Below are 21,468 nucleotides of genomic sequence, written 5' to 3' on the forward strand. Positions count from 1 at the left end.
GGTGAAATAAGTTATTGTTATTGTTATAGTTATTACGTTATTATTAAATCTTTAATTTTGACCATGGCCTTAGCAATAAACAAGTCACTGACTGTTGTTTACTACCCTTATTTTATTTTTTTTAACTTTATTGAAAAGTACCGGTTCAGGCACCGTTTAGGCACCGGCACCGTTTTAAAAGTATCGATTTAGCACCGGAATCGAAAAAAAACCAAACAATACCCAACCCTACTGTTGAGGTACCACGTGTGTTTTGATTTCTCATTGATAATGTGGCGTTATATTTGTAGCAATAATGCTAGCAGTAGAGTTGCATAGCAATAGGCTAAAGTCAGCAGTACATTTGACTTAAATGTTTGTGAGCTGCAGTATTACAATCACTCATCTTCAATTTGATTAAAATATTTCCATTTATTAAGACAGTACTAATAGGCACTACAGGAACTACTGCTTACCTTTTATTTTCATTTGTTTCTTGTATTTCAGGTATTTTACTCACTGAGCACCAATGGATACTCTGCTGAATAGGTAGGATACTGCCTCAACTTTGTTGTTCATGTAGAAGATCCTTAAAATATCTATCATCTTGCAATGTTGATGCAGTGATGTTTTCAGTTTCATGATATCTGACCACCTCAACACAATTGGGAGACTTACGCCAGCCTCTACATTTGACCTACAAATTAAATATATGTCCCATGCTGACCACCCCCTCCTTTGTGCCAAGTGTTGCACTGTCTCACATGTTCTACTGACCTCAGGTTGGCTATAAATGACAAGGGGGCGGGAGCCTCGCAGCGAGTGGGCAGACAGCTCACCATGCAGCTGTCATTGTAAGGCTTGCTGGGCTCTGACTGTCATTTCCCCCTTTAGACAGGCTGGCAGTGGCCGGGGGAGATCATGAGTGGGGTGGTTTAGCTCATGGGATATGGAGGGGGGGCCACTGTGCAACTTGCTGGACAGGACTTGATGCTTGAATTGAAACAGAAGCCAAGCAAGAGCATATCTCAAGGCTGCTGGGAATAAAGAGGACTTTACGCTGAAGATTCGCCTTACTCTGCAGAGAAGTTAAACACTACTGGGAAATGGTTATAAAATACTAAAAGGTCAGAGGACATCAGGAAAAGGAGAGGAAAAGCAAGGCCGCCACTTCCAGGAGACAAGTCAAGGGAGCTGGTAATGCAACATGATCCAGTGTGTCTTGCCCTAAAAATACCTCTGGACAGGAGAGTGGCAGCTATCTCTATCTGCGTAATTACTTGGTAATCAACCATTTATTTTTCTTCTTTGGACAAAAACTGAGGTCAGAGAACAGCGATTTGAGGGGAATTTATCCACCACAGATATGCATCGAAATATTATAGTTTGGCTTTTCAAGTTATAGAAAGTTATCGATCTTAAATTCAAAAATGTGAGAACTTAAACAGTAGTTTATATGTAAAGCCTGCTCATAGATTCTAATGTCCTTGCTGGATTTTGCTTTAGAATACTAAGAGAGGGCCCAGGCAGTGTTATAGCCACACAATCCTCATACACAGGTACAGAATCCATTGTAGGATCCACCAAATCGTTTCAACCATGAGAAAAGCTGAGGTGCAAATGACCCTGAAAAAAGGGGCAGATGAAGCAGCGGCACCCCCGAGCCCCATCATCCCCCCTAAACGGTCCAAAGCGAGCCCAGAGCAAGCTGTCCTGGACCCTCGAGGACCTGGCTATTCTACCCCAACTCCGCCTGTTTTTACACGCAAAATGAGGAACGCCGCTGTGGGGACAGGCTGTGACATCCGTCTGAAGGTGACTGTGGCTGGAGACCCTCAGCCCTCCCTGTACTGGTACCACAATGATGACCTCCTCAACATGGAGAACCAGGAGTACGGCGGGCTCTGGATTAGGGATTGCAAACCCAGTGATGCTGGCCTCTACACCTGCATCGCCAATAATCACATGGGAGAGGCCCGGAGCAGCGCAGTGCTGGCTGTCTTGGATCTGGGTGAAGGTAAGACTCCTTAATACTTATAAAACACTTGTATCTACACTGGCCCTCAAGTAGAGAAGACTTAGATGTTTCTAGATTGGTTGGTCAGCATTCCATGTGGTGTCTAAATTCCATGTGGTGTCTAAATCTACTAAAGGAACTACTAAAGCATAATATCATACTCTAAAGTATTTAGGAACCTAAACTGTATAAAAACGCTTAGCAAGTAACCGGCCCGTATTTTTGGCTACAAAACATATAGTTCCTCTTAACAAAAAAATTCTGATATATAAAACCCTGCATAAGCACATCTGTAAACTATGTTCCCTTTATAAATCACAGATTACCCACAAGTGTGCGTACGGGAATCAGCCTCTTATCCCGCTCTGTACACACCCTTTTTTAACCATAGATAGTCAATGCAAAGCACCTCATGAATGCTGATCAGTATGTTAATGACCCTGGCAGACGTTCTTTCGTTACGCCGAATCATGACGACTGCCGGGGAAAAAGCAAAAAATGTCTCAGAGCTCGGGAATTGCTGCAAATTGAATTATAATTTTGGCCCGTTCTCGCACAGTGTAGGGAAACCTGATTTATAAACTAATAATACTGCCCAAAACGGCAGGCGTTACGGCACTCGGGGACAGCTTTGATATACTAGACCTATATGATAAGATTTAACAGAACTATATATTATATCCAAACAAGACTTAGTGATAAAGGTGAAGATTATATATAATATTTATAAAAAAAACACTTAGCTGTCTGCCATTTCCCTCTGGAAACAGCCGGTTTCCCACAGAGTGGCGAGGACCTGTATTTGGACCGGCCCGTTGCCCTCTTTACTGGACCCAATTCAGTACAGAGATCCAAGAGCTCAGCTTTAGGGAATTTAAATCGGCATTGAAGTCTCTTTTTCTCCTGATTCTTCCATTGGGGTCAGTCCTCCTGCATGGCCAGCAGTGCCATCATGCAGCATTACGCACGGGGGTCACCGCAGTATTCATATGTTTACAACAATTTGTGATTGTAGACACCTTGCCAAAATCACAGCATCAACTAGTGGTATCCGAGATACAATTTGAAGACGAAAGTCTAATAGGCAAACACACTTTTCTTTAAAAGTACTAAAGTTCGGACCGATAACGAGGACATTAAGTGTAATGATTGCACGAGAGCTTAACGGCTGTATTTCCAGACTTGTGTATGCTGGGTTATTTTACCCAAAACTTTTCCCCAAAGCATCTGGAAAGGGGCACAACAAGCATAGGAATGAACTGGTTCTGTACAAAGACATCAGTGTCAACAAGAACTATTTTGACTAACTTGTGTCATATAAGGTGTGATAGATGGATACCTTATACTGAACAAATTGAATTGTTGCATTAGTTCAAATTGTATGTTAGAGATATTTATCCAAAACAAATTCCCATTGGTCTTTCTATTGTGCAGCGAGGGTAGAGAGATGGTTGTTGTAACTCGATGCAACACGGCATTTTTGAAAGACGTCTTTCTAAAATGTTGATCTTTTACACTGTAGGTGACACAGATGATATCTTGCAAACATAGGTACTCTGTGAAGTCAGATTTATTTTCAAGTTGTTTAAAAAAGAGTTTTATGTTATGCTCTTGGAGTTCTACATTTGAAGCAATATATATCTTAATGTTTTAACAAGGAGGGTGTTGCTGTTTGAGATTAGCATTTGACTAGAACGTTGATTAGATTTCCACCATGCATGCAGAGACACTGAAAATAACTCATTCTTTAAACAACATGCTTTTTAAAAATTTGGCTAAAGCCAGTTTGTGAGTGTATTGCAGTCAGATTCCTCAATTTCTAGCCAAGGCTGCTTGGAAGGCCACTGTAGCTCTTCTCTGTTAAAGCACTGTTGGTCCATTGTGAAGCCTCTTATTATGCATCTTGTGATCTCCAGCACTGATCTAAATTCAGCTCGCCTGAGTGCTTTGGCCACCTCAGCTGCTTTGAAAAATGGTATTACCAGCTCCACAAATATGCCCTTCATATATCAGCTCAAGTACTCTGTCATTGTTTCGCAGTGCTCGGCATGATTGTGTAGTGGAAACTCAACTCTTCAACTTAGAACTGCCTTTTCTTTGCTGAGAGTATATGTCAAGACTCATCACTGCTGAATACAGTTCAATCAGTTCAACATGAGTAAAGTTCTGGCAAATGATAGCATTCTCTGATGATGTAGAATAAAGGACCGGGTGCTTGCATAAGGATCCTCGCTGAGTTCAAGCAACAATATGCTTTGTGCAAGCTCAGGACAAAAATCGGGTACTTAAAAGAGTGGCGATGTGTACTTAAAAAATGAACGACAGGAAGAGATGCTGATAACAAAACATCTCCATTTTGGGTGTGATTCTTGGAAACGTCATTGAGCTTTTCTTCTAAAATTCTTTTGTCTTCAACTTAAATCAGTAGGACTGACTTTGTTTTGAATGGTGCAAAACACCAGATTAGAAAATGAAGACAGGAAGCCTACAATATTAACTACAGTAATTATACCCAGTGCATATAGTCATTAATTGGTCAGCATGAAGCTTGGGATTGAGGAATCTTTATTCGATCACAACTTCATGTATTCTACGGCAGAATCAACGTGTTGTTTTCACAGTTCACACGCTATCGTTGTGTCACCTCAGTAATGTATTGCATGCATTGCATCAGGCGAGCCACATTATATGGAAATACAGTAAAAATACAGAAGCAAGATGAAAGGGGTGTTTCGCCACACCCTTGTTACACTGTATGATAGCTACAGTAGTGCTCAAACAGCTCACATTTGAGGGCATTACAAAAGAAAAGTGTTTTCATGTCAGCGGGTAACACAACACTCACACAGATTCCCATAGTTCTGTTTTTAAGTGAGATCAATCTATCAGCTGGACAAGAGCATTGTTAGCATTGTCAGGCAATGAGGACGATGCCAGCTTTCATCCGTATGCTCCTGGATCCTCTTGTTTTGTGTTGTGGTGCACACTTAAAATGATCTAGATTGGGAGATTTTATGCATTACAGGTGTAGCCGGTACTGAATATCAGAAACCGTTGTAGCTCAACAGTAATCATCGGTCACAATTAGTTTTCTTCAAACAAGGTTTTATTTGGCTCTCCATTTTAACCTTCAGTTTGATTCAGCTCTCTGCTGCTGTGCCATGTGCGTAGTCTGCAGCTGTCCCATCACTCAGTGATACTGGCTGAACCCCTTCTCTCTCTCTCTTTCTCTCCCTCTTTGAAAATGTCGTCTACCAACTCTCCCTAGTTATTTATACATTGGAATGTGCCAAGCCTTAGATTTTTGTGATGTTAGCAGGCCACCGTCTCTCCTGTTACACAGGAAGACATCACTGCTAATTGTAGCCCGGCCCTGTATGACTTTTCTTTCTCCCTCTGCTGATCTGGGAAAGGAAGAGTTTTGAAATCTACTAAATGAAAATGCAGATGCATAAATGTCTGCCATATTATTATTATACTTTATTAGTCCCATCACTGGGAAATTTGTCTTGGACACCGTGCATAGTCTAGTCATGCAAAGCAACACGATCAAAGTACATAAAAACACATGATCAAATACGTAAAAACACAATAATAATAAATCATTCACACAATACAGCATCCCTTAAAAAAAAAAAAGACAAGAAGGCAGTTCACAGTATTTCATTTCATATGTTGTGATGTCATGCATCTGTCATGATCCATGTTGTTTTTACTAAACAGTGTCTCTCTTTTTTTGGAGTTTTTACATTTGATTGTGCAGTCAGTGGATTATTCAGTCAAATGTGTTTGAATGTATAGCACAAATAAGTGCCTGAACTGTAAAAATAATAACAGTAAAGCAACAGATAAATAAATAATAAAACCTAGATCTTTAAATCTGCATTTAATTTGATTACTTTTGGGGGGCAGCAAAACAAGTTGCTGAAACAGGCAATATTAGCATTGGGAATCTGTTTCCTGGCCACCTCCGTCTTGGTCTTCACCGAAAAACACATCAGGTAAATGCTTCGCCAGGCTCACCTGCTAGTTACTCATTTTGGCTGTCATTTGTGGCTAGCGTACAGTGGGTTTATCTTGAGTTTTTTTGCTGAAAAATGGGTCATCGCTGCAACAGAAAACAACTGTGATGAGAGCTGTGAGAGGGAACCAAAACAGTAAAGTTGGCGGGCGTAAAAACCGAAAAAATGACATAAAAGACGCTACAATGCTCCATCGAGCTGAGGGGATGTTGCAGAGATACAGTAGGTGATCATTATCTGTAGGTCTGTCTCTCCAAGTGACATCTTGATCATTATACACATTTGACCCATTGTTCATAAGAAAATATGGATTTGTGCAGCTTTAAATCTTGGGTGTGTGGAATATAGCTGTAAACAAAAAACAAAAATTAGCACCTTTTGAGTTGATAAACATCTGAAATCCTCCTCCTGCTGCCAACAGCCTTTTTCAAAAATGTTTCAAATAGTTTAGCCTCAGATTGCCAACTCGTCTCTTCTGTCAGGTGTCTTCCAACAGGCCCTGAAAACTGCCACAATCTAAACACGTCAGTCACTAATGAGCAATTATAGGCCCATATCAAACCTTCCATTTCAAGACAGAATTATTGAAAAAGTTGTTTCAAAAGTATGTTTCAACAGCTTAACAGCTTCTGTGATATGCACTACATATCTGAGACAGTCTTCCAGAAGACTGCAGGTCCACTGCAGCTCTCGAGTTCTTTTTAATCAAGGCTGAAGAAGACCTTTCTGTTAGACGCTGCCTTCTATTAAATCAAGTAATTGTTTATTTCTCACACTGCACTGTAACTTTTAGTCTTGTATTTTTATAACTGTCTAATTCTATTTTAGCTTGCTTTTGTTTCTATCTCTTTAAATTGGTCTTTATTGTTTTATGTAAAGCACTTTGAATTGCCTTGTTGCAGAAAAGTGCTATAGAAATAAACTTACCTTGCGTTGGTGAGACTGAACCAAACAGAAGGCTGCAGGCAGTAAAACCAAAAGACTGAGCTAAAAGATAGCTGCAAAGAGCTGATGAGAACAGCAGAGCTGAGTGATTACTAACAGTTTAGTAACTGACTTATAAAATATTTTATGAGGGATTTTATTTTAAAAAGCCATATTGCCTGTTTAAAGCTTGCAGAGTAATATACGGTTCGAAGAGACCTAATACTGGGAACTTTAGATGTTACCGCTGAGCATGACGATGGCCTCTATCCAGTAGTTTCCTCACCATGTTGTCTTCCTTTTGACCTGGGCCTTTAATGTGAGTGAACAGGTGGAGCTGCAGTTGCACTGTGGAAATCCCCTACATCACCATGTGGCTTTAATAAGTAGACATTTAGTAGATCAACAAATGAATGTTTAATGGACAAGAAATCCTAAAGGGTAAATATGAAGCATATTAGAGCTGTTAACGACTGTTTTGTCTTAATCACAGTAACTCCAATCTGAGTTTTCGAGTGCATGAGGGACCTTTATATCCCATGCTAACATTCAAGATAGGACGATATGGTTTATGCAAAAACAGACAACAGCATGGCAATGAGTAAACATGGTTAAATTACTGAAATCTCTCCCTGGTCTGAAATTATTAAGCCTCTCTGAGATGAGTAGCCATCTTGCACAGTGTGGATTTGCTGAAGCCTAAAAAGAGAGCCAAGGGGAGATGCAGAATTCTAGTTTTCTCTCAGACCATTTGAAATAATTTTTGCTGAAATGTGTAAATTTTGCTCAACGACGCCAAATACAAATTGCCCACTACAGCTTTGAGAAAACACATTTGTTTTACTGGAGTCCATTGGTGGAACATTATGATTCTTAAATTATCTCTATTGTAACTTAAAACTATCATAATGCACTTTAGTTGGAAATATCTCAATATCGAATGACATAATCATATAGTTGAAGGCTGCTGGAATAAAAAGAATGCACAACCCGGGAACAAAACGGCTCCAGTGCTTTACCAAGATGCCTCGATTGTCTTACAATAAGTATGAATTTCGGCAACAGTGAGCTCATTCCATTTGTAATCATTTTATGGACTTTCACAGACACAAGTAAATTGAAACAAGACACAATAGAACCAAAATTCCTGAATCAAGTTGATTTTCTCTGTAGTAGCATGGAACATTTTCATGCATACTGGTACTAACACATAGTCACCCGGCAAAGTTCAGAAACAATTTTCAGAGAAAGAAATTTGACTGTCAAATCAAAACTAAAACCAAAGAGCTAAAAAGCTTCAGGGACTGCAGAGTTGGGTAATAATTCTCTGATTTCACCACTATGAGCAACTCCTCTCACGTGACATGTAGGAATTATATCTGTTGATGATAGCAGAGAAGCTTTAGGAAAAAAAAATGCCAATACATTGAGGGTGCAATAATTAGCATTTTGGTATCAGTAAGTCATTCCAACACTGGATATGTCGTAGTAACCATAAAACAACTTATAATTAAAGCTGAATAGACTGGCAGCCTCTGCATTCATATAGCATGTTGTAAAATATCACTTTAATATAACACATTACTCACAGACAAACTAGTATATATAGTGAGAACACAATTATTGTGCTACAGGGTATTATTCCAATACATGGCCAGTGCCAAATCGTGCTGCAGCTAATGCTAGATCAGTGCGTTATTTTCGTCACAAGACAAGAGGATGATGTCAGATTTCCCTTCATAAAATGAATTTATATATGAAAAAAACAACAGAAAAGGTACACATTAAGTGCAGCTTCTAAGCAAACAAAATACACTCTACATGGTCTGATATTGCATAATAAACAAACTATGGAATTAAGCCTGTAGGTATTTGCAGTTATGAACATGATAACCATATTATGTGTGTGCAACCATTAGATATTTAGTATGAGTTATTATGGATGTACCTTCATGTATAACGCTGTAAAGTTAGTGCCTTTTTTAGCATGGGTTTATTTCACAATGGGAGTTTACTTAGGTGTGTGAGCATGCTCACTGTGTTATTTTGTCCTGAGCACAGTGCCCTGCTATGTGAATTGAAATGTCATTTCTAAGCATAGCTATTTCTGTGTGCTGAGTTCTACTCGGCGGTGAAGTGAAATGTGTAAGCAGTAGTGCCTATTCCTTTCCCCTCGGGGTAAAAGAATTCTTAGATACTGAGTCTTTCAAAATAAAGCATGTGAGACTATCCAAGAACTATCACACTAAACAAATCAAACATTAGCAGCAGCTGAAAATGTTAAATGTACAATACAACAGCTTTTATCTTTTGTGTGTAGCAGTGAGCACGGCAATTACACCCATCACATCCTTTGGAACTAGGATTGCTTTGTGTGGTGAGTCTGAGCAGCCAGTAACACGTTTGCTGTGAGAGCTAACGGTGTTCCAGCAATGCAGAGGAGTGAGGAAGGTCCCTTTAGCCCTTGCAGTTATTCTCCCCGTCTCTGCCGACAACACAACATCGGCTCGTTACACCAGTTGAAGAACAAGACACAGACACATGGGGAGGAAGGAAAAAATGAAACATGTCAACCAATGCTGTAGAACAGTGATCTCAAGAGGGCTGGATCACTCCCACTGGTTTTTCTGCCTATCAGTGTGCACTGCCTGTGAGGTGGAACACAGCGGGGGAAGATGCTTACACTGTCGCTGGCTATTGTGTGGACCGGGGGGGCTCCCTCAGAGTGGATGATATGCATGCAACAGACATTTCCACCTGCGGATAGCGATCTGTTCCCTACGCTTCTCTGAAACGGATTCTCTCAGAAGAAGTGCTGACACTCTGAGGTGCAACTTGTTATATAATGGACCAAAGTCCTTTTCCATTTTTCTTTGCATTTGATTGAGAAGCTTTAACCTGCATGTTAGCAGACTTACAATATATGTCAAGTTGAATCTTTTACCTCCAAGTCAGACATTAATATGTCCTGATTTAGGCGTGTAGTAATGGCTCGGAACCCCCAGCGTATCTCGGGGAATACCCTGCCGCTGAATGTGAGCCAAGACAAAAAATCCCTGTCGAGGACATACCAGCAGTGGCTATGAAAAGAATCCAGACCAAAGACAAAAATCAGGCAAGTGCTATTCCATGTTATCTTTGTTAATCATACTTTTATTCTATTTTTTATATACTGATTCAAGCATTTGCTATATAGAACATACAAGACTAAAACATTTCATGTGAAATGTTGACAGAAGCATTTTATTAACATTACTGCTCAACAACTGGCCGCACAATGTTGTCTCAACTGACGGTGTCAGATGCACTGACATTGATTAAAGGATATGAAGCTACTCTGTGCACCTTTAATCGAAAGGGAAAGAGATTAGACCAGTGTTGTTGTGGAATATAATCACATTGGTCAACAGAAACTAGCATTAGAACTCTGATTAGAAATGACCAAGCTCAAGGCAGCGCCATAGCTTTGAACTAACTTCGAGGAATTGTGAGTTTCACTAAAACGCTGATATATTGTGACGTTCCTTAGACTGGTATTCCTCTTTTAAGGAGTCATAGGCTTCTTTATCGTTAGATATACATATCGTGAAACTATTGAAATATGGTAATGCTACAGTGTGAGTCTTAAAATAGCAGAAATAAAAATAGAATCGAGAAGACGATTAAAAGACAAAACCAGTTTTCTTTTTCTCCTCTTACAAATGTCACGACAACAAAGAGGGCAAAACTCAGGTGGTACTTAATGTATAAATCTCATTTTGGAGGATGTAACTGGAGCTGTGTGGCTTCCTGCAGGGTTGCAGCAGCAGGTTTATGAACCACACTTTCCTGGGATTGTAGTGGGATCTATACAGTAATACCCCATGCAGTCACTCAGTGCCATCATACCCCTGTCAAGCCAAACCAATTAAGCTGTGTGATGTCTAATCGCCTCCTATGTCGGAACTTGCTTACTACTTAAGATGTGCTTTAAGGCAGACTTGAAAAAAACTAAAAATTTTTCTTTAAAAGGTCCAATGTGTAGAAATTTCTCCCATCTAGCGTTGAGATTGTATATCGCAATCAACTCTCTAGTACCACGCAGTTCAAAGTACGTATTACAGCTACGGTCCTCGCGCTTTTTTCTGATGGCGCCGGTCTCTTGCTCTTTTCAATCTCCTTTTTTCTTTTTCTGGGCGAAGACGTAGACTCCTGTTCCTGAAATTTGGATTTTGAATACGTGTGGTCCTCCATGTTTCCTTCTTCAAACTTGTCGGGGCCGGGAAGCTACGATACCCATTAGCAGCATTAGCAGCACCTGTGAGTTTATCATGTGACAGCGAAAATGCGAAAGGCGGAGCAGTATGTCCTGTATGTCCCTTACCGGCTAACGTATTTCAAGATGGTGCATGAATATGGAGCATCTACCCCAAGGGGGTAAGCTTCGCTTCAGAACTCGAGCCATCATGGCGCCATTTTGTTGCTAACTGGCCATCACCTCTTGTTAGCATTCCGCTGACCGCCATTTTTTTTTTACGTCACTTGACTGCGAATAACTTTACATCTGAAGCGTTTAAAGACTCTATTTGTCCGTTGTTTAGTTCCAAAGAAACACGACAATGTATAAAAGGCTTCATTACCTTGTACCTCACGTTATGGCTCCGTAGCAGACGTTTTTGTAAAAATAGGCTAACGATTGTGTCATAACCAAGTGACTTACTGTCGCATAGTAGAGGAATTACCGTATAGTACAGGAGAAGCTCGCAGGCAGTTTCGACTTACATGAGATGTTTAGGTTTAATTACTAATGTTAACTAGCATGTTAGTGATCAATAATTAGCCTGTGCCCATGTTATCTCCTTACATACACCTACAGTCTCCGTATCTGTAAGATTGGCAAGGATTGAGATTTCTCTTGGCACAGCTACCAGAAGACTTACAACTTTCAGACACGTTGCTCACGTCACATTTTCTCAGTTGGAGGCTGCGCAGTAAAGCTGGCCATCACCGGAAAAGTGCTTCTAATAGCCTTCACTGGTCTCCGTCCAGAGCAACGGGGTCTATTGGTCCATTATATACTGTCTATGGTCTACCCTACATCCAGGCGTCTACCCCAGTTCATGCAAACGCAAATGTAAAATTTCAAGCCTAAATGAATACTTGGAATTAATGGTGGTGGTCAATATTCAACAATGAACCACGTTACACACTGGACCTTTTAAAGTAATTTATAGTTGTTTTCACTATCATTCAATGAAACCTCATCTAATCATAATCAAATGTTGTTCACTGTTCCTCTAACAGTGTCCATACCCAAATCCTGGGGTGTGTCTGATAAGAAATGTTGTCGGTCAGTCAATTTTCTGATGCAGTGACCTAATTCCATACTTCACTATTTACGACATATAGTATACTGTTTTGCAGTTAGTATATTGAAAATAAAAAAAAATACTTCATAAATATGTTTTAAACTAACTGGAAATGATATAATAATTGCGCCGTCAGACGTCAATCAAACTGTACCATAGTCGTTGGAATTCATGGATGGGCTGGGAGCCATCAATGTCTGTACCAAATAGTTTTTTCAAACATTTGTTTATTGATGAGATGTTTCAGTCTGGACCAAAGTGGTGGGCTGACAGACATAGCCATCCCTTGAGCCACACCACCAGCATTACTAAATACAGATGTACATACATTTGCGAATGTAGCGTTATCGGCGCCATGGCCAACCCGCTGAAAGCGCACGCTGTGATACTTCAGCTTACGTCGTATTTACCAAACCAGCAGCTCATTGGGTAATCAGCGCCTTTCTCCGCCCACTATACCGTAAATTGCACTGTAGCAAAGCGCTAAGTACTGGTGCTATGATACGGCTGAGTGCAGACTGCGATATTCCCACTGCTGATGCTATGACTGTTTGAAATGATCCTGATGCCAATAAGCATGGCTGCTTAATCTGTAACGCTGAATTATTTTGTGTTCACTCAACTGAAAAAGTGTGATCCTTGTGGCAAAAATCCTTTCAGCTCGTCTCCTTGGACTGTGTCTTCGTCTTGCTCGGAGCACTGCTGCCATTTCACCAGCAGGCATATGCGAGGAAACCCGCTTCCTGGTTTACACCTGCTTTTAAGAGGCGGAGAATTTTCACCACAAAATAGAGACGCGCTTTCAAGGGCGCTTTTTATGGAAAACTCCCACTTTCCCCTTGACCCTCCCGTGAATGCATATGCATGACACGGAAAAGCGCAATTTGCCATTTTCAGTTCCCGCGACAGGCAGTCTGCACTTTTACCTCAGTACGGCCTGTTTGTACATACCTCGCCATGTTTTTACGCACACGTTGCGAAACAAATACACCTGAAATGGGCGCAAAAGCGTTAGTACATCTGGCCCCCAGTCTTACTAAACTTTTTCATGCAGCATGTGCAGTATGGCCTAAATAAGATATAATGACTGTCCTCTTGGAGATGTTGCGGCAACATAATCTTTTTTTTGTTGGTAGTTGTGGAACATCTGACTCTTTGTACAATGTGTCTGTTTTCTTATCTTTAATCAAGTCAGAGTAAAGACCGACGGAAGCTTGTCATGGCTAACAGCTCTTATCATTTTTGGTTTATGGAATCGTTCGGATTATCAACTTGACACATGGCTAGCTATTAGAAAAGCTATTTAATCAATAGACATTTTATTACTTTTCGGACCATAGAAGTGATTACTGTAATGTGCATTATTGTATTTTTTGTTTGTGAACACTGTTTCAATATTTAAGATTTGGACAAAGTTTGCTGATGCTTATGAATGCTTTTTGGAAACAGTTGTACATTTTCTAAATACAATGTGAAAATCTCATATACAACAGACTCCGGCGGCATTTAAAACATGCTCATATATAAAACATCTGCATTTGTAACTGCTTTATCAGAACTATTCTGGGAAAAAGATTGCATTGAAAATGTCTAAGGGAGTTTTGTTTTGAAATCTGCAAAGTAGTCATATGATATAAATATTGCATGAATGTGCCACTTGTGTAGATTTAATAGCTTTAAGTAACAGCGTGAGCTTGACACGCACACGACATGCAAAACACTTTGAGAGTTTACCAGTTTTTGTCTTTCAACATTCCCAGTATTTCTCCACCGTGTTCAGTATGAATAACATAACCCTATTGTGTTCTCTTACTGCAAGGGAACATCAGATAGCCTCTGTTTTTTATAAGTAAGTCCACCTACTGTGAAGCAAACGCCTCATGAGAGCTGCTGGGATGCCAATGACTCAATACTGCTTTCTATTTTGAGTTCTGCCAATAACTGAATTTTTACTGAGTCGGAGGAAAATAGTCATATCTTTCAGATATTACAGCTGGAACAGCTTTTTAGCTTCAAATGGATAAAATGGAGAGAATGTTTTTTTCCTGAAAATACTAAAACACGTATGTATTTTGATCCTACGTATTATATTCCCTTTCTTAACATTAACTTGAAGATGCTGATGAGAAAATGAAGAATGTTAAGGATTCAGCGACTATTCAGCTGCAGCACATGTAGTACATTTAGCCTAGCTGTGCTAATGAGACCCCGAGGGTGAAAACTTTTCAGGTGTAATGACAGTCATAATCTAATAGAGATGAGGTCCAATGCAACGGAAAAGTGAAGTTGAAGGAGGTTAATTTAATCTTGGATATGTTGTTGTTTTAAAATACATACATATATATATATATATATATATATTTTTAGACTAGTGTACCTGTTTATTCTTCACAGCTGGGATTCTGTTCTAAATATATTGCACAATTGAAATGTCCCCTTTGATTGATTGATTGATTTTATTTGCCCATTTCATTAAAAAATATCGAATGAACCATACATTAAAAACAAAAAGTCAGGATAACACAATAAAGCCCTGAGGCTTATTTCCATTGTGGTCCCAAGGGGAAGGGGGGTGAGCAAGTGGCAGCAGGTCAAGCATCAATCATCACAAACCATACATACATTAAATAGATACATAAAACAATACAGTAATAAATCCTCATACTACGATTGGCATCTGAGCCATTTTTTCAGTGCCTGCTTAAAACCTCCTAAACTTCTGACCATCTTTAGATTTCCTGGCAACCTGTTCCACAGGCTTGTTGCTACATACAGAAAGGACTCCTTACCTAAATTACTCTTAAATCTAGGAGGTACAAAATCAGTAGAACTTCCCCTGGTGGAGTGGCTGTGAACATCTCTTACTCTGTTAAAATAATTGATTAAATATTTGGGGACAACCCCATACACAGTCCTATGTACCATGCACAGGTGAATCTGAGAGACTCGATCTTCAACTTTTAACCACCCAATAGTCTCAAAATGAGAAGTATCAAGATGAGATCGCATGGGGAGGTTCAGAATAAGCCTCACAACCTTATTTTGGGCAGTGTGAAGCCTATGTTTCAGATGCTAAGACACCTTTATACCATGAGCAGCATGCATAGTCAAAATATGGCTGAATTAGAGCACTTGCCAGAGTTAACATTGCGTTCTTGTCCAAAAATCTTGAGATTCTTGCCAAGAAACGTATTCTTTGATTCACTTTGGTACCTTTTGCGCTTGGCCCACTCCAGTCAAGTGGCAGTCCAGCACACAACCTAGGTAAGTAACCGAGTCCTTTTCATTAATCTCATTATCTCCAACTAAAACCTTAAAACCTTTTCAAAAACCTTAAAACCTTTTCAAAATCTTTTCAGTTTTATCTTTGACCCAAACAGTATGGCTTCCGTTTTCCCTAAGTGAAGCGATAGCCTATTGTCAGACATCCACTTACTGACATTCAATAATTCTACACTAAGAGTTCTTTCGACTATGTTCTTATGAGAAACCAATAATGCAGAATCATCTGCATATAAAAAAAGTTCACATGAACATACAGACTTAAGGTCATTAATATATAGAAGGAAAAAAAGTGGACCCAAGACACTCCCTTGCGGGACCCCACAGACTATGCATTGTGGTTTAGACATTGTTCCCCCAATGTCCACCACCTGCTTCCTATCCTTGAAATAAGACCTCACCCATCTGACTGCTAAGTCATTAAAACCAATGGCTTTTAATTTGCGTACCAAAATGCCATGGTCAACGGTATCAAAGGCCTTCTGTAGGTCTAACATGACCATACCACAAAAATGCCCTTTATCTACTTCCCTCTTGATGTAGTCAGTTAGATACAGTAAACAAGTGTCAGTGGAATGTGACTTACAAAAGCCAGACTGGAACTCATAAAGTAGATTGTGTAATACTAGATACTTGTCAATCTGTTCAAAAATAATCTTTTCCATTATCTTTGACAGACTACACAGAATAGAAACAGGTCTATAGTTTCCATGGTCTAATATACTCCCTTTCTTATAAAGTGGAATCACTCTGGCAAGCTTAAAATCATTGGGGAAATATCCTTGCTCTATAGACATGTTAATGATATGAGTAATACATGGGGTGATAACCTCAGCAGCATCTCTTAAAAATCTAGAAGGAATATTGTCAAAGCCAGTGGCTTTCGAGCTATTTAAATTTTTAAGTTTCTCAAGTACAACTGCCTCTGACACCTTTTCAAAAGAAAAGCCATCTGCTTTAACCGCTTGCTGAGAATAAAAGTCAAGGATGTGACTTTCACCGTACTGCCCTGACTGCTCAGGTAGCTTTTCCACCAGTTTACTAGCAACTGATGAGAAGTAGTTGTTAAAACTATCTGCCACTGTCATCTTTTCTGCTGTAACTTTATTCCCCAGATCAAGAGTTATGCTACTGGTTTTTGTTTTCAACCTGTTGCTGTAGCTAAGCTGCTTGAGGGACTTCCATAATTTACGTGAATCATTTCTATATTCCACAATTTTCTCATTGAAATAGGCCTTTTTAGCATACACCACTAATCTACTAACTTCATTTCTCACCTTTTAGTACTCTGCCCAATTCTGATCATCCTTATTTCTCCTGAATGTGTCATACTTCTTGTTTCTCATCCTAATTGCCTCAAGAATATCATCATTTATCCAGGGTTCTGTCCTCTGTTTAATTCTTACTACTTTAAATGGAGCTAGTTTGTCTACAACTTCTAAAAACATACATTTAAAAGAGCACCATGCTTTATCAACATCCATACATGCAACACAACAGACCAGTTTATTAGATTCAAGCAGTTATCAAGTGCTTCTTTGCTATACCTTTTCAGCGACCTGATTCTTATAGAGTTATGGCAATTGAGCACTGCTTTCTTTATCTTTCGAGTACAGAAAACAATAGAATGATCACTTAATCCATAATTAATTACCCCACTTTCTGCTATTCTAGTCTTTTCTGACACTAGAACAAGGTCAATAATAGTTTGAGTAGAAGAACAGACACGTGTTGGTTCTTTAATCAGCTGATGTAAACTAAATGAGCGACAAAAATTCATTAATGCCTTATAGCCGGAAAGATCCGTCTTTCGAGTGTCAGTATTAAAATCTCCTATCATAATAACTTCCGATTTAACAAAGTCCATACATTTTGAACAGACTTCTTCCAGAAGTTCATAAAACATAGTCTGGTCAGGTGGCCTGTAGCATGTTCCAACTAAGATAGGCTTGCTCTTCGGCAACAGAATGTTTAACCAGACCGCTTCTATTTGGTCATTATTCAAGTCCATTCTCTGATTAAAACCAATGTCCGCTCTCACATAAACACACACACCTCCACCTTTACGGTTTCAGTCTCTCCTGATTGAAAAATAGTTCTCTATTTCAATTTCGGCATCCTTAATGGAGTCATCCAGCCACGTCTCAGTAAAACAAAAAAGTCCCACCTTATTGCTGTTACTGAGGAGACGTATCTCGGTTATTTTTGGGAGAAGGCTTCTGATGTTAAGATGAAGCAGGTGAAGTCCCCTCGTAGAGAGGAATGAATCCAAATTTGGCTCAACCATGCCGGCATCCTCCAAATCCGCACAGGGCAACCGAACCGAACGGAGCTGCGAGTCCAATCCCCCGGGCCGCGCGCACCCAGCAAGGGACACCGCCGCGTCTCCCAGGCCCAGCTCCGCTCCCTCCACGACTCCACGCCCCCCTCCACCTAGGTCAGCAACACTCATGGACGAATGTTTGCACCCATCGCTGCGTCGACTGGAAGGCCTACATACCATGGCATCTGTCGCACTTTCCATCGCATTCCTAGGTCCAAAGTCGGGCATCGGACCGGGACATTGGTGTACTGTATATCCCCAGACAATAGCAGGCACATACAGATGATCAAATCACCTCCGTTAATTTGCCGAGTAACTCCAGCCTTTAATTTACGCCTGGCTGGGTACCAGCAGGGGTACAGGAATGTGTCCAACAAAGTTTTCTTTCCATAATCCCACTTTTTAGTAACTAAAAGTTTGTTTGGGTGGACAGTTGCTTTGTAAGGTCTCATCTGTACCGTTTCTCAGGCCATTATCAAAGCTATCTCTTATAATTGTGTAAACTAACAACATCACAAGCACTCCAAACTTGCCAGCAGCTGCCATCTTGGATTTTTTCAACATGAATTTGCCCTTGGATTTTTCAATTGCCTTTCACCAAACACCATTAAAGAGTTAAGTAAATTAGATAATGTAGTCCATTGGTTCCTATAGTAACAGTTTGCACTATTTTCTTCTTCACTATGGAAACATGGTTTTCCACTAGTGTTGAAATATCTCACACTATTTGTCTCAACTAATAGTGTTCTTCAAATATTGCTCCAGTTCTGTTGAGTCTAATTCAGTGAGAAAACAATTCTCATTGTTTTATGTATTTTCTTTTCAGATTCCGAAACAACAGAGGATGAAGGTGACCAATTTGAGACCAAAGAAGATGGTGGGGATGTTGAGGACCAGGCTGTGCATACAGGTATCCACCATGTTTCCAGCTTGCAATTATTCCTTTAGACAAATGTTGATTGTGTTACATTTCTTTTTTACTGATTTCCACCAATGCTACAATATTGCAACATTTATAGACATTAATGACAAATCTGAAAATGGCCACTTATGGGCAGTGGAATGTGCTGAAAACACAACATTGACATATTGTCACTTGATAAAGTTATTATGGTGAAGGTTTTAGCAGCAACTTCATCTACATGATGAATGTAAATTCAATATTTGCTCTTTTAGCCCTGTGTTTGAATTACTGGCTCTTTAGCTGCTTATTGCTCCACTGTGTTGTGATCCAGTCGCTAAGTTAGTCTGTGTCCGCTTGGTGCTGGGTATGTAATGTACAGTATGTAAAACAGAGCTTTTACTGTGAAAACAGCTGGCTGCTTTGGCTGAAAACAAGGCTGACGAGAGATGAGTTTGCATGCTGGAAAAGCTTGTTTGATAATCAATGAAAAAACCTGATTGCTTACCTGTATCATATATCGTATCTCCTCTTTACATGAGATGCAGTGATGGACACATTTGCAGAAGATGACAGTAGAACACATGGATATGAGGATCACTCTGTCACAACCAGGCAAGGCAAAGAAACATGCAAATAACCCTAGCATTTAAAAAATACTCAGATTCCCTACTAAAATACAATGAGAACACAATGTGAATTAGTAACAACTTACTGATTCCAACAGATTTTGCTTCAAACCCTTTATTTCAGGAGCCCGTCAGAGAATATTTCAAGAGAATCCCCCCCACAAGCCCTCCCACCCCCATCTCCAAGACTCGTCAAACGTCCCTCCACCTCGCCAATGCCAAGTCGCTCTGGTTCAACTACACCTCTCAGCTTGCGGAAGAAAATTGTTGTGCCAACTGATTACCAAGACACAGTGCCTGCTGAGTTTGAAGAAAAGGTTAAGCAGCCTAAGTCTGTGTCCCAAAGCAACACCCAGGACTACCGAGCACAGACTCCACTGAGCGACTACTCCCGGAAAGAATTTACTCTCAGACCATCCCCAAAGCTCACCAGGGCAAGCTCAAAGGTTTTTGAGAAGGTTCGTGGCTTAGAAGAGCGGAGACGAAGCCTCGATATTCCAGAGGGTTCCATCTCAGCAGGATCCTGGGCTGGTTTTAATCGGGCTGGATCTGTAGATTCAGATGATGGAGGAAGCCGCTTGGGCATCTCTAGAGAAAGTTCAAGGGAAGATCTAAGGGAGGCTTTGAAAGAGGATGCTGCTGAACGAAGATCTATGTTTAAACAGAGAGCTGCCTCGCTGGAGGAGAAACCTCGCTACTCCCAAAAAGTTCAGGACATTGAGAACAAGTTCACCGAGGAGCTCCAGCGCATTAAGAAGCTTGTTGGCAAACCTCACCTGAAAAAGTCGTTTTCAACTGAACAGCTCACTCTAAAGAGCAGGCAGCGCCAGCCTTTAAGGAAAATTGAACCTATTCCACCACAAGTCCTTCAAAAGCTCCAGGAAAGGGAACGTGCCCAGTGGGCAAAGGAACAGAGAGAAAAAGAACATAGTCAGCAGCCAATGCAACAGCAACAGCAAGCACAGCAAGAACAAAATAAGTCCCAACCTCAAAAGACAGCAACAACTGTAACAGTCAGTAGATTTGGAGAAGTTACTGGCACCCCAGAGTCCATGCAGTTGTCTGACTTACCAGGACAACGATCGGTGAGAGAATTAAGTCGAGTCAGTCCAGTAATGGAAGTCATTCAGAGATCATCATCACCATCATTATATCATCAACAAAGGGCAGAGTCGCCAAGCAGAAATGTTGCTGAGATGACATTACGTAAGGTTGAACGAAGGCCTCCAAGTCCGCTTGTACAGAGGGTATCTCGAATGCAAGAATCCTCGCATATCCAAGAATCGCTTGTGCAAACATCACAAAAGGATGAGACTTCGGGAAGAAAGACGCCAATAGAGGTAGCATTAAGAAAAATTGAAAACAGACCGGAAAGTCCATTGGTACAAAAAAGGGCTGCCATTGTGCAAGACCTTCCTCCTCAACCTCCTCCAAAACCATCAAGGATGTCACCGGTCACTCCAACGGAGGAGAGAATGGAAGTGGATCCATCCAAACCAGCCCTCAAGATAAGAATCCCCACGATTATTGTTGAAGATGAAAAGATGGAAGAGAATGTTCATGTGAAGTCAAGTGAGCCTCAGCAGAATACTGCTAGTGCAAAAGAGGGACGACAGCTGAAGACCAAAGGGAAGAACCGTCGCCCTCGACCCATGTCTCCAGAGTTAGGTTAGATTTGTCGTGCTTTTTTTATTTAGCTTTCTGTAGTATTGTGAAGTTCAAGTCTGCTTGCTTTTCATGTTTAATCAACCAATTACTCATTCCTTACGAGAGGGGATTTTCCTCTAATTTGATCACAGGGAATAAAATGACTTCAGGCGTGTCTTTTGTTGAACTGTGCAGATTCTTCAGATGACTCTTATGTGTCTGCTGGAGAAGACCCAATGGAGGCCCCTGTATTTGAGTTTCCCCTGCAGGACACTGTAGCATCTGCTGGTGCAGATGTGCTACTAAAATGCATCATTGCCGGCACCCCCCTTCCTGAAGGTAACATGATGTACATTGTGTGTTTTAACATCAAAGACCTCACAGGTATTTTTGAGT

General features: G+C 40.4%; 1 protein-coding gene across 3 annotated transcripts in view; it reads left to right on the top strand.

Annotated features, from left to right (window-relative positions):
• Positions 1 to 880: 880 nt before the first annotated feature.
• spegb (striated muscle enriched protein kinase b) overlaps positions 881 to 21,468 on the top strand; it is a 48,799-nt gene continuing 28,211 nt past the window's right edge. The window contains exons 1-5 of one of the 3 annotated variants that reach the window (XM_028590520.1): positions 881 to 1,996; positions 18,722 to 18,805; positions 19,339 to 19,411; positions 19,550 to 21,093; positions 21,268 to 21,411. In XM_028590520.1, the coding sequence (XP_028446321.1) occupies positions 1,579 to 1,996; positions 18,722 to 18,805; positions 19,339 to 19,411; positions 19,550 to 21,093; positions 21,268 to 21,411 (2,263 nt within the window). In that variant the 5' untranslated portion in view covers positions 881 to 1,578. The remainder of the gene's footprint in view (positions 1,997 to 18,721; positions 18,806 to 19,338; positions 19,412 to 19,549; positions 21,094 to 21,267; positions 21,412 to 21,468) is intronic. The other 2 variants (XM_028590521.1, XM_028590522.1) reach the window with 2 other exon arrangements.

This window comes from Perca flavescens, chromosome 11 (assembly GCF_004354835.1).
Source record: "Perca flavescens isolate YP-PL-M2 chromosome 11, PFLA_1.0, whole genome shotgun sequence".
Taxonomy (NCBI): Eukaryota; Metazoa; Chordata; class Actinopteri; order Perciformes; family Percidae; genus Perca; species Perca flavescens.